We start from the raw sequence: 17,229 nt of genomic DNA on the forward strand, positions 1-17,229 counted from the left end.
GTACCTGGAATCACTGAAGGATTATAGAGAGAGAAGTTAAGTGTCCATGTTTGTATGTTGGCTAGCAGGATTGGAAGCAAGATTTTAACATCAGACAGCTACTTGATGCTTTGAAAGCAAATAGAACAACTAAAAAGAAAACAAGATTCCCAGAGTCCCTTGCTTATGTTTATAGCATGCATACAAGTCCTTTGGCTTCCTTCTGGGGTTGGACAGTCTGTTCGATGCTTCTCTGTCTCTGGATCTATTTTCTGTTTATCAGTTTATGTTGATCATTATATTCCACAAATGAGTGAGATCCTGTGATACTTATCTTCCTCTGACTGGCTTATTTCGCTTAGTATTATGCTCTCCAGGCCCATCCATGCTGTTGCAAATGTTAAGCATTCTTTCTTTTTTACCGCAGCATAGTATTCTGTTGTATAGATGAACCTCTGTTTAAAAAAATAAATAAATAAATAAATAAATAAATATATATATATATATATATATATATATATATATATATTATTGATTTTTTTTTACAGAGAGGAAGAGAGAGAGATAGAGAGTTAGAAATATTGATGAGAGAGAATCATCGTAAGCTGCCTCTTGCACACCCCCTACTGGGGATGTGCCTGCAACCAAGGTACATGCCTTCGACTGGAATCGAACCTGGGACCTTTCAGTCCGCAGGCCAACGCTCTATCCACTGAGCCAAACTGGTTTCAGCTGTACCTGGTTTTTAATCCACTCATCTGCTGATGGGCACTTAGGCTGTTTCCAAATATTAGTGGTGACTCAGTGACGGCAGATGTTTGATATTGTCACTCCACTGTCTATAAGCCTTCTTTGGTCAATATGACAGTGGAAAGGATTGCTAGAGGATATACATTGGCTCTTCTATGCTTCTTCCTAAAGCATTTTACTTCTCAGAACTTGGCTTCTCAGTTACATGGCTCTGCCTAACTGCAGGAGTGCTAAGGGAACAGATGGAATGTTTGGTGAGAAGATTTTACAAAAGTGTACACACACACACGTGCATATCTTTACCTTTGCTTCTTTGGTTCTACTATTACTATGAAAGAGGATGGTAACAAAGCAAAAATTATAGATAACAAGCTTTTTAATTGAACTAAACTCTTGACTTTTCAAGTGAGAATGTAGTTAGCTAATGTTTAACCATCCCCCCCCCAAGCTATTTCTTTACAGAACTTGCAACAAAATCCCACATGTACAATAAACCAGTCTAAATTATAATAGAACCCATTCATTTTTAAGCTTTTGACCCAAACCAAAATATATGAATAAATTAATAGGAACTGACTTTTAATTTGGAGTCTTGATTTATAATAATGATTTATCTTTAAATTGCAGCTCTCTCAAGTGATCTGAAACGTGAGCGTGGGAGCATTTGGGTATTTACTATATTATGAGTCACAGGACAAGAGAAACAGAAATATCATTTTTTGTAGAATCTACTGTGTTCATTATTAAGCATGGTTCTTTTATGTCTGTCTTATGTCTCCTCAAATACTAAACATAGCCCTGGGTGGTAGCTATTACTAACTTCTTTTTATAATGAAAAAACTGAGGATTGGCAAAGTTATGTCGCAAGTAGGTCATATCAGAGCCAGGACACAAGTTCACGTGCATGGGTCTTCAATGTACTTTCCACTCTATGCACCACCCAGGTGTTACTCTTACCCATTTGGGCATTTCATGTCCTCCAGACACAGCGTGCTGCTTCTTTGTTTTTGCCCTATTTTTGATGGCTGAACATATGAATTGGCATTGCCTTTTTTCTTCTCTTAGCCTCTTCAAATCCAGAGCAAGCTCTTGGGCTTAGCTTAAAGACCTGTCTCCCACATTTACAGATAACATAGTGATGCTTCCGTGGAAAGCACCTAATAGTGGTTCTGACATAAAGAAGTCTATTTGATAAATATTGCCTTTCTTTCCTCTTCACCAGACTTTGGACCAAAGCATCTGTATCTCTTCTGAGCTTTATCATCACTTAACTTGTCTTTGTTATTTTAGCAATTCATTATATATCTGCTTGCAGAAATCATTTTCATGGGAATACCTGTAATGTAATGATTATGTAGCACTTTCTTCATATCAGTGCTGTTACTTCCTGAATTCTCACACAAAAGCAAAAGCAGCTCCTATTATTAGTTCCATTTTGCAGACAAGGAAATCAAAGCACGTCTTGCCTGTGCTTTGCTGTACAGTTAGTAAGTCATAGATCCAGGACATGGACCTAGGCTGTCTGACTCAAAAACCTACACATTTGAAGACCACACTGTAGTGCCTTCCATGAATACATTATTGCATCTACTCGGTCCCACTGAAAGTCTTTCAGAGGCAGTGACCACATCTTAATGTTTTGGTGACCTTTATAGCATGTAATAGAGTGTTGGGTTCATGGTAGTTGCTCAATCATTATTTGTCATATTGCATTTTAGGGATCTTAAGGGTGAAAGAATTTCCCTGACCATGAACATCTCTGTGATTATGAGAATTTGCCTTGTTTGCTTTCTAGGCTTTTATGTTATTTTTTTTTAAGGAGCTGAGTAATCTCTATTTTTCAGTAGCTTATAAAATTTATCTTTATTGTTGAAAGTATTACAGATGCTCTTCCCCATCTCCCACCCCCACCATTGATCAATCTTCACCCAGTCCCCACCTCACTCCACCCCAGGCCTTCATTGCACTATTGACTGTGACCAAGGGCAATGCATATATGAATATAAGTTCTTTGGTTAATCTCTTCCTGTTTCTCTCCCCCTCCCTGAACCCCCCTCTTCCCTCTGAGACTTGTCTGTCTATTCCATGTTTCCAAGTCTCTGGGTCTTTGTTCATCAGTTTATTTTGTTCATTAGATTCCACATATAAGTGAGATCATGTGATACTTGTCTTTCTCTGACTGGCTTATTTCACTAGCATAATACTCTCCAGGTTTCTCCATGCTGTCTCAAAGGATAAGACATCCTTCTTATCCACAGCTGCATGGTGTTCCATAGTATAAATGTACCACAGCTTTTTTTATCCATTCATTTACTTGGCACTTGGGCTGTTTCCAGATCTTAGCTATTGCAAGTAGCAGTGCCATGAACACAGAGGTGCATACATTCTTTGCAGATGGCTAAGTTCAGATGAAATATAATTAAATTGTATTTCTTCAGTCACACTAGCCATAGTTCAAGTGCTCAATAGCCACCTGCAGCTAGTGGCCACGGTACTGAACAACATAAAAGATAGAATATTTCCCTTACCAAATTACTTTTGGCCTGTGCTGAACTGGTGGCTGTGTTCTGTGTCCCAAGAGGTCTTTCTTTTTCCTTTTGGTCACTTATTCAATCCTCTCTTTTCTCCCCCAAGCACTACATATTGTCTGCTGCCAAGTAAGCAAAAACATGCTAAGGGTAGGATGTCAATTAAAGCAGATGAAGCAGGTCTTACAGGAGAAGGTGTAGAAGCAGAGCAAGACCCATAGTACAATAGATCAGTTATCATGCTTTCTTAAGGAAATTGGCTTCTGGCTTCAGATGCTGTTTGTTGAACATAAAAATAATCTTGCTCCCTTTCTCCTTTTACATTTAGCCAGGAATGTGACCAGAAACACAAACTCCATTTTGTGAGCTCTCAGCTTCCTGTTAACATGACTTTAGTAGAAGAATCCAATCTGTGATTATGATATGACAGGAAAATAACTGAACAAAGAAGACTGGGATTTGTTCTTTCTACTGAGTAAATTTAGTTGCCTGAGAAACAGGAAAAAACTATTTCAGTACCAAAATAATAAAAGCCTCATCTAAATTTTGTTGTTGTTGTTTTTTCCCCCTCATGCAGGAGCTGTAATTGCCTTTGGTATGGTAGGAAAGGAAGGGGCTATGACAGGAGGAGACGTTCCTTCATGTGATTTCTTTTGATATTTTATTCAAGTATTACTTTTAAAACATTTTATCACCCTTTATAATTATCCAGTTAAATTTATAATACAGTTCTTCTAAAAATGGGTGACATTTGAGTGTTATAAAATTAATATGAATGAGATGCAGTGGACATAATTGCTTTCTAGAAAAATCTCATCTTCATGATTCACTGTTAGGGAGAAAAAAATGTGAGCTGGAAGTTCCTAGAACATTGAAATATCTGATTCCTTATGCACATTTTCCCAAGAAAGCTGATTTTCAGGAAATAGGATCTCTGCTGGATTCTTCTTTTTGGTCTCTTTGTTGTCTCAAATTAGAAAGGTCAGGAAATGACAGAAGTAATAATTTATTGCACTTGAGTGATTTGGCATAGTGCATTACATAAAAACATTCACATACACATGTTGCCAGTTTTGACTCATATTCATTAGAACCATGGCTTTTTGTCATTTACATGATTTATCTCTGGGTTTCTGGGTATTGTAGGCCCATCATCCTTTTTTTAATTTTATTTTTATTGGTTTCAGAGAGGAAGGGAGAAGAAGAGAGAGAGAAACACCAATGATGAGAGAGGATCTGCATGCCTCCCACTTAGGGTTGAGCCTGCAACCTGTGCTTGTGTCCTGACCAGGAATTGAACTGTGACCTCCTGGTTCATAGATCAACAATCAACCACTGAGCCATGCTGGTCCGGCATGCCTATCATCCTTAACTCATCAAGTGCTCAGTGCTCGAAATCATCAGAATAGGCACACTGGCTTCACAGACCCCAAAATTGATGAGGCCTCTATTACAGAGTTCTAAAAGTGACTTGAGCTATCTCTAGAGTCAAGGAGGTGGGAGTTAATTTTTAAAGAGCCAGAGCGCAATCTCTTACTTAACTAACAATGCATATAGTATGTCTTTGTGGCTTGTTAAGATTGGATTGGGGCTGAAGTTTGCCTTTGCATGATCCAGAAAGAAAATAATCATTAAGCAAATTACTAATGTAAATCATGTTGTAAGAAATCGTAAAACAAAAACAAAACACACACACACACAAAACAAACAAACACGGGTTTTAGAGGTCATTTGACCCAGGCCTAAATCCTGGTCCTCTTACTGACAGCATGTCACTAACCACCACGAGGCTCATTTTTTTTGTCTGTGAAACAGAGCTGACAATTCCTATCTCAAGAGATTGTCTCTTGGTTTGTTATTCGTCTAGTATGTATTAGGGGCTAAGAAAGCAAGCTATTTTTAAAAGAAATCTGTAGAGCATTATATGCTTAATGAGGACAAAAAGAATAAACATTCATAGCTTGTCTTCCTTTCCCACTCTCTTGGAAAGAAAAGGTGTTTGTAGTGCTAAACTGGGAGATGGGGGTGGGTGCTGAGCAGGGTAAGCAATGATTAAAGTTGTGAGATGAAATCTAGTGGGCAGCTTAATTTACAAAATAATGGACTTTGAAAGAAAAAATAGACTAAACAATGTGAAAGTTGAGGATTGAGAGAGAAGAGTGCTGGGTGTTTTGGGGGTAGACAGAAAGAGGGAAGGAGGGGTAGATGCAGTGTGATGACATTCAGGGGAACCAGATAGGTCAAAAAAATTTGGGGACCTGTTCTGTGGTGAAAGCCTCCAGCTGCCAGTTTTTTGTAAGTCTTCTTAAGTAGCTATCCCATAGGCAAAAATAGCAAAAGGGTTAAGGCCTAGTTAGTGGACCTGGAGGTGTCATTTTTAGAAAGTACTATCATAGTTTCCGTTTATTGAATGTTCACTATGGACCAGGCATTTTTCTGTGGACTTATCAGGATTAATTCATTTTATTCTCAAGACACTTCTACAAGGTAGCTCTTATTCTCCCCATTTTGCACATGCTAAAACAGAATCACAGATGATTCAAATAACTTGATGGAAGTCACCCAAATGAGTAGTAGAGCTTGGGAAAGCCTCAAATACTGTGATGCGAGATCTGTACTCTTATCCTGTGTGTCATTCTGCATCTGATACATGTGTGTGTGTGTGTGTGTGTGTGTCTGATCTTAAGGTAAACTTTGGGGCTGTTTGCCTTATTTTATAGGAGCTTGGTTTATACTCAACCACCTGATAAATGGTAAAAATGGGGTCCACAGGCTAACCTGGAGCAGAATCTCAGGCCCACACCAGACTCTGTATCCTAGGAAACAGGGACTGCATCTTAACAAGCTCTCCAAGTGATCATGTTCTGTGTGAGCAGCAGTGCCCCAGAATGGGGACCTATAGGCAGATGGACTTTCTGGTCTTGTCTCCAGTCTTTACAGTGTCTAGCTCAGCCATTCCCACCAAAGAGATTGACTCTTGATCCAACAGCAGATCAGGGAATGTTGGATATGAAATTAACTAACAAGTCTTGGATGCATAACAACTGGTCCATCTTCAGCTGACTGAATGGGATGGCCAGTGCCTCCAGCACAGCACCAGGCATGCACCAGATGCCCCGTGCATATCTCTTGACTAGAGACGGAAATGTGTGATAGAGACATCTAGCATACTTCCCCGACATTTAAAAAGGCCAAATAATGCCAAAGGAAGCAGAACAGTGATTATGCACTTATTCTTAACACAGTTCTTAGACAAGCTCTGCTCAATTGGTTCCCCTGTGAACTCCAGCTGATTCTCTTCCCTCGTGAGCTCTCTGTTGTCTTGGCTGTGTTTGCAACTCATTCTGAAACTAATTAAGTTTCAGGATCGGTTTGTCCTGTTAAGAGAGTGTGGATATTCTGAAGTAGTGGTTTTATTATAGCTTAAATTATCCGAGTGAAAGGACAATTATAATTTGTTTCTAATATTGGCCAAAAGTCAGATTCCATCAAAAATAAATCTTAACAGACATTAGTCTCTGTAAAACCAGGATATTTTATGAAAGGCAACAAAGAGGATTTAAATAGGCCATGGAAAATGTATTGATAATCTGGCCATATTTAATCCTGCTCTCTAACAGAGTGTGAAATTACTTGTTTACTTCACTTATCTGGGGCTTGGAGGTAGCTCATCTCTCGTTGACAGAGCCATATTTTGTGATCACCTTTCAGCAGTGAGCTTCTGCAGGGCCAAGGCCAAGCAATTTGACTTTGCTGGCCTATGTACTGCCTCCAAAGACAAGGTCAGGACTGGCGTTACCTCTCAGCGATAGAGGAACTCACGAACACCAATATCTGGTCAGGGCTTTGGTTTGTGCATGGACAGGGAGATAAGCCAGGACTAACTGTAAAATGTTGGGAGCTTTATTTTCAGTGTGCCCACATTTCTTTCCTGTACCATATTCCCGCAGAAGTGAGGGTTATGTTGTTTCATCATCAATCTACTATATTATCAAGTTGAACACTCTTGGGGATGCAATAAAGGATGAGAAGTCCCTGACCTAAAGGAGATTATTTATATTCAGAAACTAACCACTGTGGGGGTGAAATAGACCATGTTGATACTCTGCCCAGATCCTCTTTATCAAATTAGTGCATTCACCCCTCATGGCTGTAATGTTAGCTGCTAATGGCTCACAGCTGCCCCTTTCTGGAGAATTGACTGATTGCTCTTTAGCCAATGGAGGTGGGGGGACCTAAGAAACCTCTAGCATGACTGATTGACATGGGCTATGAGAGGCTGGACCCCTTTCCTTAAGGTGGGACCAACCCATGGCACAATTCATGCTCCAGAGCATCCTTTGGAACCATGCTGAAGCTGGACTCCTGCTGAGACCACCTTTTTACTTCCTTCACTTCCTTTCTAGCCTCTGTTCAATTGATCCAGTGCATCTGTATCTTCTCTAGAATGCTCAAATTAAACCTTGCAGAAGCTATTACTGCCATAAGCCTGAAAGAGCAAAAGGAGGTAACATCCCAAAGTGCAGTGAGAGCTGGAACCTTGGAGATAGGGTTGCCTGATGGGACCCAGGTCATGTAGGACTTGGCCACTGCTAATGACCAGGGTTGGAATTGGGGGAAAAAATATGGGTGCTGTAGGCCTACCATCCTTAACTCATCAAATGCTCGGTGTTTGAAATCATCAGAGTAGGCACACTGGGTCCTAAGACTCCTCAAATTAATGAGGCTGCTGCTAAACAGTTCTCTCTCTCCACCTTTCTCTGGTTATGTGCCCCTTTTGTCAAAACTAACAGATGTCTTAGTCCATCTAAGCAGCTAAAACAAAATACCACAGACTGAGTGGCTTTATAAACAATAGAAGTTTCTTGCTACAGTTCTGGAAGCTGGAAGTTCAAGATCAAGGTCCTCTTCTGGGACACAGACTGCTCACTGTATTCTCACAGGGTTGAAGGGCCTGGGGAGTCCATGGGTCTCCTTTATAAAAGCTCTAATCCCATTCATGAGGGTTCTACTTTTATGACCTAATTATCCCAAAAGGCTCTTGCTTCTAATCCCACTACCTTCAAGGGTTAGGATTTCAACTTTTGAATCTACAGGGGACACAACTATTCAGGTCATGGCAACAGGAAATAGCCAACAATAAGCTGGCAGTCAGTAGAGGGATTATCTTCATTTTATAGATGACGAGATTCCACTCTAGGGGACTAATGCCTTATGAGCTTGAAGAAGCCATTACTGTTTTTCCAGCGAATCTATAAGGAAACAGAATTCCATGAGAAGTTTATTGAATTTTGCTTCTGAAAGACTCTTTCGATGTCCTTACAGGTCAGTCCTCCTCAGAGGGAGGGCCATGTTGGTGGCCTGTGTGTGTGTGTGCGCCTGGTGGTAGTGGTGGGGGAGGTTGTAGCCCTGGACCTCCTGGTACAAAGTACTATTGAAAGGTTATCAAGTGGAGATGGGGAGAGGCCCTGCAGAGCTTATTTGTGACTGTTGTTCTCATGAGCCTAGAACCAGAGGCTCTGAGCTTTTTCTCTCACATAGTCATCCTCTTGCTCCCCTGCCACCCCCGCTTTGATTCTGAATCCTGATTTTGCAGGTAGGAGCTGGAAGGGAAAGGGGAGCATGGACTTGGGCACTTGGGGCAGGAAATCTGATCCGGGGCCTCTCTCTTGGAGCTGGTTTGCTGCAAAGGCATCTTGAGAAGGTGGACCAGGGCTTAGGGAAGGGGAATTGGGAGTTGCTTCAGGCAGGGCAACCTACATCTGTGCCATCACGCAGAAGGTAAAACTTGGAAAGTGGTTAAATTGATGAACCAACAAACCTGTAAAATTTCACACAACCAAGGCCCTTAATATAGAACCAGATTGCAAATTTCAGTCTATTGCACTGATTCATTCATGTTATTTCACAGACTAAAATCTTTACTATGCAAAGGTATGCAAATCGTATAGGAAGATAGTGTTCTTGGCCAAGTACCCCAACACCTGTTGGTTGTTTTTTTTTTTTTCTTCTTTGTTCTGCTTTCTGTTTGTTTTGTTTGTTTACTTCACTGGCACCATGCCACTGGGGTGGGGCATGAGATAGTAAATATAGTCAGCATTTGGACAATTTCCTAAATGGCAATGGAGAGGCATTATCCTTTTGACAAATACTGCGCTGATCGGCGTGTCTCTTTTCCTCCTTCCTTCCTTCCTTCCTTCCTTCCTTCCTTCCTTCCTTCCTTCCTTCCTTCCTTTCTTTCTTTCTTTCTTCCTTCCTTCCTTCCTTCCTTCCTTTTCCCTTTTGCTTTTTTTCTTATTCATTTCTTTATTGATTAAGGTATCATATATTTGTCCTCAACCCCCCCTTCTCCATTCCCATCCTCCACCCTTCCTCACTCATGCCCCACCCCCCTATTGTCCTTGACCACTGGTTAGGCTCATATGTGTGCACACAAGTCCTTTAGTTGATCTCTCCCTTTTATCCCCACCCTCCCTTTGAGGTCCAACAGTCTGACCCCTGGCTCCTTATCTTTGGGTCTGATCTTATTCATCAGTCTATGTTGTTCACCATTTCCCCTAGATGAGTGTGATCATGTCCTACTGGAAATATACTTATAAGCATTGACTTTCCTTTCTTTCTTGCCATCACAGAATGAAGAAGATGAGCAACATTTATGAGTCGGCGGCCAACACGCTGGGGATCTTTAACAGCCCCTGCCTGACCAAAGTGGAGCTGCGTGTGGCCTGCAAAGGCATTTCCGACAGAGATGCCCTCTCCAAGCCAGACCCCTGCGTCATCCTCAAGATGCAGTCACACGGGCAGTGGTTTGAGGTAGGCACGTCCAAGCCACGGGGACAGGCGCGTGGCTGGGGGATTGGTTCCAAAATAGTTTGGCCTTCCCGTCCTTCGGTGGTTTATTTGGATGAGATGAGAAATCCTGGATGTGAAGACAATGATGATTCTGCTTGAGCTGTGAGGTTTGGCTGTGGCTGTGGCAGAGCTGTGGGCAGTTTGACATTTACCCTTCGTGTGTGTGTTCCCGGCGGACGTAGTGGGAGGAGTGCCTCCCAGGGACCACATCACACAACATTTATGATTTTGGAGGGAGAATTTAATATTAGATAAACTGGAATGGGTACTTATAAAGGGTCAGGCACTGTCCCAAGAGCTTTCCATAGAAATAACAAACTGAGTCCTCATGACAGTCCTCTGAGACAGACTGGTTAAGGCTATGTCCAGATCATTCAGCTTGGAAGTGGGAAATCTCATATTTGCACCTGGGAACTGGAGCCCCAGTGCCCCCACGCTCTTCATGGCTGTTTTGTCATAATGGTGGGCATCCGTGTCGTCTTCGGTGGCTTGCGTGGCAGTATGGCAGGTTGAATTCTGCAGTTTGGTTTTGTTTATCTAGAAGTTGAGACAAATTGGATGCGGACTGGCTTTTAGGTGTTTCGTTTTTTTTTCTTTTTCACTTCTAAGTACCTAAATAAGCTGTGCTTTAAGAGATCAGGTCTGAAGAGAATGGGGGATGGGGAGGGGCAGGGGTGCAGCAGAGTCTGCAGCTATTATCCTTTGTAAGGGAACCTGAGAGCTGGTGGAGTTTGGGTACAGGTTTGGAGCCATGCTGAGTCATGCAAGAGGAGACTGTTACCTGCTTGGAATCCTCCAGGACCAACTCCTGTAAGACTTCAATACTTCTCCTACCTGTTTGCATATCAGGTGCTCCTCGACGGGGCAAAGTCTTCACTTCCCAGTAGGAAGAAGGCTCCGAAGGTCATAGAAGTAGCACATTTGCTTATTAGTACCTAAGTGATAAGAGCCGGTCCTCCAAGGCAGGGTGAGATGCAGGTTGGTGAGCAGGTGTATTGAGGTGAGTAGGCACTGCATATAGGGGGATGACAGATGGGCAGGTTGGGGATCTTACTTTAACTTCAGGCGTATCTACCAGGGTTTATATTGTAAACTAAAACCGGATTCACAGGTCACCTTAATGTGTAATATGTATGTTTTTTCCTTCTAAATATCCTCATTAACTTGGTTAGTGAATTTCACTGTTTTTCATGAACAAAACTAAGTGGAATTTCTGCATCAGAAAAAAGGTCACTCTTTGAAAATCAGAGAAAAAAAATTCATCTCCTAATACCCTCTTTACATAATTCAGTAATTGTTTGTACATACTTATTTTCAGTTTTATCATGCATGTCAAGTTTTCTTTCCTGATTTTTTTTATTACCTAGTAGCATATGTGTTTTCCCACAGTGCTATAATACTCATAATTTTCAAGGCTGTATGAAATGCCATCAAATGGATTTAAATGAGTTATTTTTTTCACTTCAAAGTGGCTTCACAAAAATACCCTATTTTCAATGATGCTGCAATGGACATCCTTGTGCGTGTGGATTTTCCCTCCTTTTGGGATAAGTTCCTAGGAGATATTCCATCAGAGTGGAGCTCAGGGGAGAAGGACAGGACGCTTGTGGGCCTTTTGATATGTGTTGCCAAATTGCTTTTCCAAAGTGCTCTATTACAGTGTCACTCCAAGTGTGGCCTGCACACCGCTCCGCTCCCTTCGTCCACAGACCTTTTGTCACCCACACGCAGTGAGATAAGAGACTTATGTCACAATGTGTATTGATTTACCGCTTCCCTCCCCTAAAAAGTCTTAACTCTTTAAAAGCAGTGATGTCAGCTGAGCCTCCAGCATGCTTAGTGATGTGGCTGATTGTTATTGCAGCACCTTGAGACGCTCTTCTCTGATTAATTTTACACTCTTAACAACACACATTCAGGATTCAGTCTGAATAACTGAGCCTGTGCCAGGTAACTTAATAGGACTTAACCTAGGTCACTAACTAATACCAAAAGAGTAGGAAATGCAGAGAAGCTGAGAGGGACTGTGAGGAAATCCAGAAACTAACTGTAAGAACCTGCTACTTGGCTCAGAAGTGTGCAAACACAGCTTGCACACTTTTTTTGCAGGCTTGAATGTGAGTCTCTACTACCCTATAGACAATGACCAATGTTTCAAATCAGAGCTTCTTTTCTCCTCCCCCCTTCCCCTTCTAGAGCCAGTTGTTAAACATTTCCCAGCACATCACTGGCTGAGAGGGATGAAGGAGCAACCACTCAGCGGGACCACCAGCAGAAGCTGGATGCATGGAAGAAGGGCCTCCCAGTGGGAACCAAAAGGCAGAGGAGATGGGATAGTGCTAGGAGTGCTGCCTGAAAGGGAGATGGGGCTGCCCTGGCCTTCCCTCGGCTGCTCTCTCATCTCCTGTCAGTGTCTTCCACTGACCAAACCTTGATGGAAGCCAGCGGCAAGGCTTGCAGACAGAGGATGTGCCAGAGAGCAAAGAGGTGAATGACCAGCGCATAAACCTCCTGACAACTCACAGTGACTTGCAGAACCATTCCTTCTCCATGATCTTTAGTGCTAGCACCGACCTTTCAGTACAACTCCAGCCAGTGGTCTTAGGCTACACATTAGAAGCACACCTGTGCTCGCTTTGGCAGCACATGTACTAAAATTGGAACGATATAGAGGAGATCAGAAGCATGCCTATGGTAGGAGTTAGAAACACCTGATAGTCTATTGAAATCATGTAGCTACACTCTCTCTGTTTAATGAAGGCTAGCAAATGTGGGCACTGCTCTGGGACAAGATTTACTGATAAGCGAATTTTCCTGTATCCAGAACATGTCTGGATTTCCAGAGCGATTTCTATGTACAGAGGTGAGGGAAAACCCCGCGGAAGAGAATGCATGCTGGCTGTCACTTCCTTGGCGGTCTTCGTTATGGGGTATCTGATAATTGACCAAGTGAAGAAAAATAGAGGCCAGACTTATTTGCATAATGAAGAGATTTCTGAGGGTGAGGGGTGTCAGGCTGAAGAGAAAAAAACAAGGTGAGCTTATGTTTTATAGGGAATTTTAAAGTTTGGGAAAAGAAGCTCTATCTAGAGGAGCACCGTTGCTTCAATGATGGCAATGCCTCTATCTGCTGGGTCCAATCAGGGCTTCACTGGCCACATGTAAGCACCTCAGAGGTGGACTGTGTGACTGAAACACTGACATTCTTAATTATTTAGTTTTAATTAATGTCAGAGTAAGTGCAGAGAGCTGACACAGTTCCAGAGTGTGTTTGATGTGCCAGAGAATTCGCTGGGCTGGGGAGAAGAGGAAAGGGGGTTTATAAAAATGTAGCTGTGGGCTATTAATTTTATAGCCTAAGTTTTTCTGGGGAGCTGTAACTAAAGATTGACATTTCTTTTTATTAAGTGTGATTGCTGGACTGTGCTTTCTGTAATGGAATTCCAGCATGGGAAGGGTCCCTTTATGTCCTGCTTTACAGCTCAGGTTACTAAGGTGCTTCCCAAGGGGATGAGGGGGAGGAGAGGGGAATGGGGTGTGTGTGAGTGGCAGAGAGGACTGTTTTCTCTCTTAATCAGCTCTAACTTGTTGGCAATGGAAGAGAACATTTGAGCTCTAAGATGTATCATAAAAATGTAAGCTTGATTTTTATATTGAAAAAGATCTATAGTCCGACCTTCTATGCTGCTAATAGTATTAAGAGTCAATGAAGATAAATCTATTTGCCTTTGAAATATTGGAAATCAAATTGATCTGAAATGCGCAATGGGTTGTTGCTCTTTACATGCCTGAGGACTGAGAAGCCAGAGATAGGATGGTACTTTCATTGGGTGCAGCTTTGTTAATGGCTATGAATGTAGCTGTCAGAAAGAAGGAAAGAGAAAACTTGTAGCTTGGAAAAATATTCCAAACTGAGACGTTCAGACCTACCATTTAGTTTCCCTAATTTAGAAGCATACTTACTTTTTAAAAAATTCCTGCTGCACCTGCTCCTGGCAAGATCATGGCAACAGTCTAGGGTACAGTTCTGGGTACTGATCATTGAGAACACATTTAACAGGTCCCCTGACTCCTGGAAGTGAACGTCGTATCCAAGTGGAATAAATGAGCACTGACTTCCCAGGGGTCAAAGGCAAGGTCCATTGTGAACTGAAACCTTGTATTCAGATTTCCTGGGCCTCAGTGTTCTCCATGAAGCAGAGCTAACCTCAGGCTGCCCTGGGTCCTTAGCGGAGATCCTGTAAGTGGCAGAGTACTTGTCCTCATTGGAAAGAGCCAAACTATTTCCCACAGTACTAGAATGGTGCTCCAAATACCTTATTTCCATTTTTCCCATTTAATTTTAGTACAGTTATGAAGCTCCTCCATATTGACCCAAGGGTAATTAGAGGATCCTCTAATTACCCTTGGGTCAGTTCGGTATGAAAACATGTTATGATGAACCTGGTGCTTTGGTAGAGTCTTGGTGATAACAATAATTATTGATGATAATTAGCATGATTATATCTAACATATCAAGTATCAGTGGATTCTAATGCAAGATTATTGTTTATAATAATAATATATTAAAATAGTTTATATTTACAAAGCCCATCTACTCGCATTATTTCACTTATTTCTCATGACAGCCCCATGAAAAGAAGGCACAGACATTGAAATTAGCCCCAGCATGTATTGAGTGCCATGAAAAAGACATGAGTTGCATCCTCAATGACTTCAGAGTCCAGGCAAAGAACTCACCCTATTTTAGAGTCAGAGGCTAGAAGCTCAGATGATCACGTGATCTTGAGAACCAGGGCTCAAAACAGGCCCTGACTTAAATCTCTTCCTTTCCTTAGATGTGCAGTGGGTACACCATGTCAAAGGTGCCAAGACTACCTTTGGGTGGAGAGGAGCTAAAAATCACTCTTTCATTCCTCCATTCATTTCCAACTTTCATCCACACTCTCTTCCCTACCCAGGTGTCTGTAGGGTTTTATTGGATATAACCGAACATCCTTGCTAGCAGAACAGAAGGGGAAATATGGGTCCGTGGTGGTAGGCTTGCTCACTCCCAAAGAAATGGGCTGTGAACTTTTCGGCAGTTCTTTCTCAGTTGGAGGACTCATGGAAGAGTTTCATGGAACAGTCTCTTTCATGCGTGGGACTGTAGTGAGCCCTCACCAGCTTGGAGGATAAAGTCTAAGGTAGTATTTTCAACTGTACCTGAGATATTCAATTTTTGGTTATTCCAGAATACTGTAATGTTATGCAAACAGGTCAGGCAATATGAACAGTTAAGTGATGACAAAATAAAGTAGCAAAATATTTATGCTGATATCAGCTATGCAATAGCCATTTTACATATATATATTTCCTAATCCTCATAACTACGCTACTGTGTCAATTTTACTAACCAGGTTATGAAAGTGAGGCTGGGAGGAATTAATAAATCACCTAAGGTCACATAGCTAATAAGTAGAAAGGCTGAAAACTGGTTGATTCCAAAACTTATGCTCTCTTCTCTTTCCCAGAGATTGCTCACTTGAAGCTGGAGGCCTGTGTATAGTCTCCAGATTATTCTGATTGGCTTTCATGGTCTCCAAAGAGGAAATGTCTCATAAAACTCCAGGTTTCCAGTTTAACTTTGGAGTTTCCAAAAAATCTTACAACGTGAAGCCTTTCGATTTTGTGCAGTGAGGAGCTGGAGATAGTCAGCAGTTGCTCAGACCCAGAATATGAGTCTGTCCCCATGCTTCCCATTAGTGAGCCTGCTTCACTCATTATCCCTACAAGAGTGGCCCCTGGAGGGGTCTGGTGGAGGCTCCTGTACTGCCCTAGGCCATGTTTTTGAAACAAGATTAACCTCTCCATTATGGACACAGGCACTAAAAAATGAAAATTATGTCAATGAAAGCATTCCCTCTGAAAGCCACAAACAAGCTCCTTTCTTGAAAGATGTTATGTTCACACTTCACTGACTTATAGTGTTTTGGTGGCTAACACCTAGGCTTGGCAGATGATTAAAAAAAAAACACACAAAAAACAAAAACAAAAACAACGATTTTTTGCACTTGTCCCCAAAGTTTCCACTTTGGTTTGACATCAAACTCTCATTTGAGAAAACTTTGATGTTGTTTTCTACCTCCCCCGTAACACATTCTTTATATGAATATATATATTTTTTAAAGTTGATTTTGCTAATATTAGAAATGTTACCCCAAGCACTGAAGAAAGCAAAAGGAAACAATCAAAGCATGGAACATTTCCTAAAATATATTTTACTATTTAAAATCTGTAACAGAAAACAACACATACTTTCAGCCAGGGACTCTCAGATTGTGTTCCCATTGATTGACATTCTAGTAAGTGACAGAAATGCCAACTCTAAAATACATTTATGTTAATAAAGTATTACTTTTATCTATTACATATATTGGGGGTCCTATATTCGATTTTGGCTTAAAATGGAAAAATGTGGTTCCATTGCTAAAAAATGTGAAAACTCAGAGAGAAGAGTGATAAATGAAACCAGTGCTGGTTTAGCTCAGAATAAAACAACTATTTATGCTCTGACTCACAAGCTTCAGTTCAACCTGAGATAATTGCCCGACAGTTGCCGGACAGCTTAGGAAGCTGTCATAGTAGGCAGGTGGGAGCTGAGGTGAGTTTGGAAGCAAAGCCTAGGTCCACCACACAGTAACGGTGTGACCTTGGAAAGCCATCTCCCATCTCTGAGCCTCTCCTACTATGTCGCGTCTAAATGGCTGTTGTCAGGATTAATGATTGGCTGGCAGGATAACAAAGAGGCTGATGCATCAGCCTGTGGCATCAGCCTCTTGAGTTATCTCTGTGATCCTATCGTGTGGCAATGCCTGAGCTTCCCTGGGCCTGCATTTTCAACATCGGGCAAATGGAGGCAACAAGACAACCTATTCATGGGTTTATTATAAGGATGAAATGAGGCGCTGCTTAGGAGATGATTAACATAGTAGCCAGGGCATAGTAAGTGCTTAATAAATATTACAAGGCATTATGCTTAAAAGAGATAACGTGCGCAAAACCAAGGTGATTGGCACATCACCTCGGACTCAGTGAATAGACAATGATATCAGGTAATACCTGCATCGAGGTGTGTTTA

The 17,229-nt window shown here is 41.6% G+C and overlaps 1 protein-coding gene across 4 annotated transcripts in view; it reads left to right on the forward strand.

Moving 5' to 3' along the window:
- The window catches only part of CPNE4 (copine 4), a 325,568-nt gene that overhangs the window by 72,412 nt on the left and 235,927 nt on the right, over positions 1 to 17,229 (forward strand). For all 4 annotated transcript variants that reach the window (XM_036431485.2, XM_036431488.2, XM_045579294.1 and 1 more), the window contains exon 2: positions 9,890 to 10,070. In XM_036431485.2, the coding sequence (XP_036287378.1) occupies positions 9,890 to 10,070 (181 nt within the window). The remainder of the gene's footprint in view (positions 1 to 9,889; positions 10,071 to 17,229) is intronic.

This window comes from Pipistrellus kuhlii, unplaced genomic scaffold (assembly GCF_014108245.1).
Source record: "Pipistrellus kuhlii isolate mPipKuh1 unplaced genomic scaffold, mPipKuh1.p scaffold_m20_p_11, whole genome shotgun sequence".
Lineage (NCBI taxonomy): Eukaryota > Metazoa > Chordata > Mammalia > Chiroptera > Vespertilionidae > Pipistrellus > Pipistrellus kuhlii.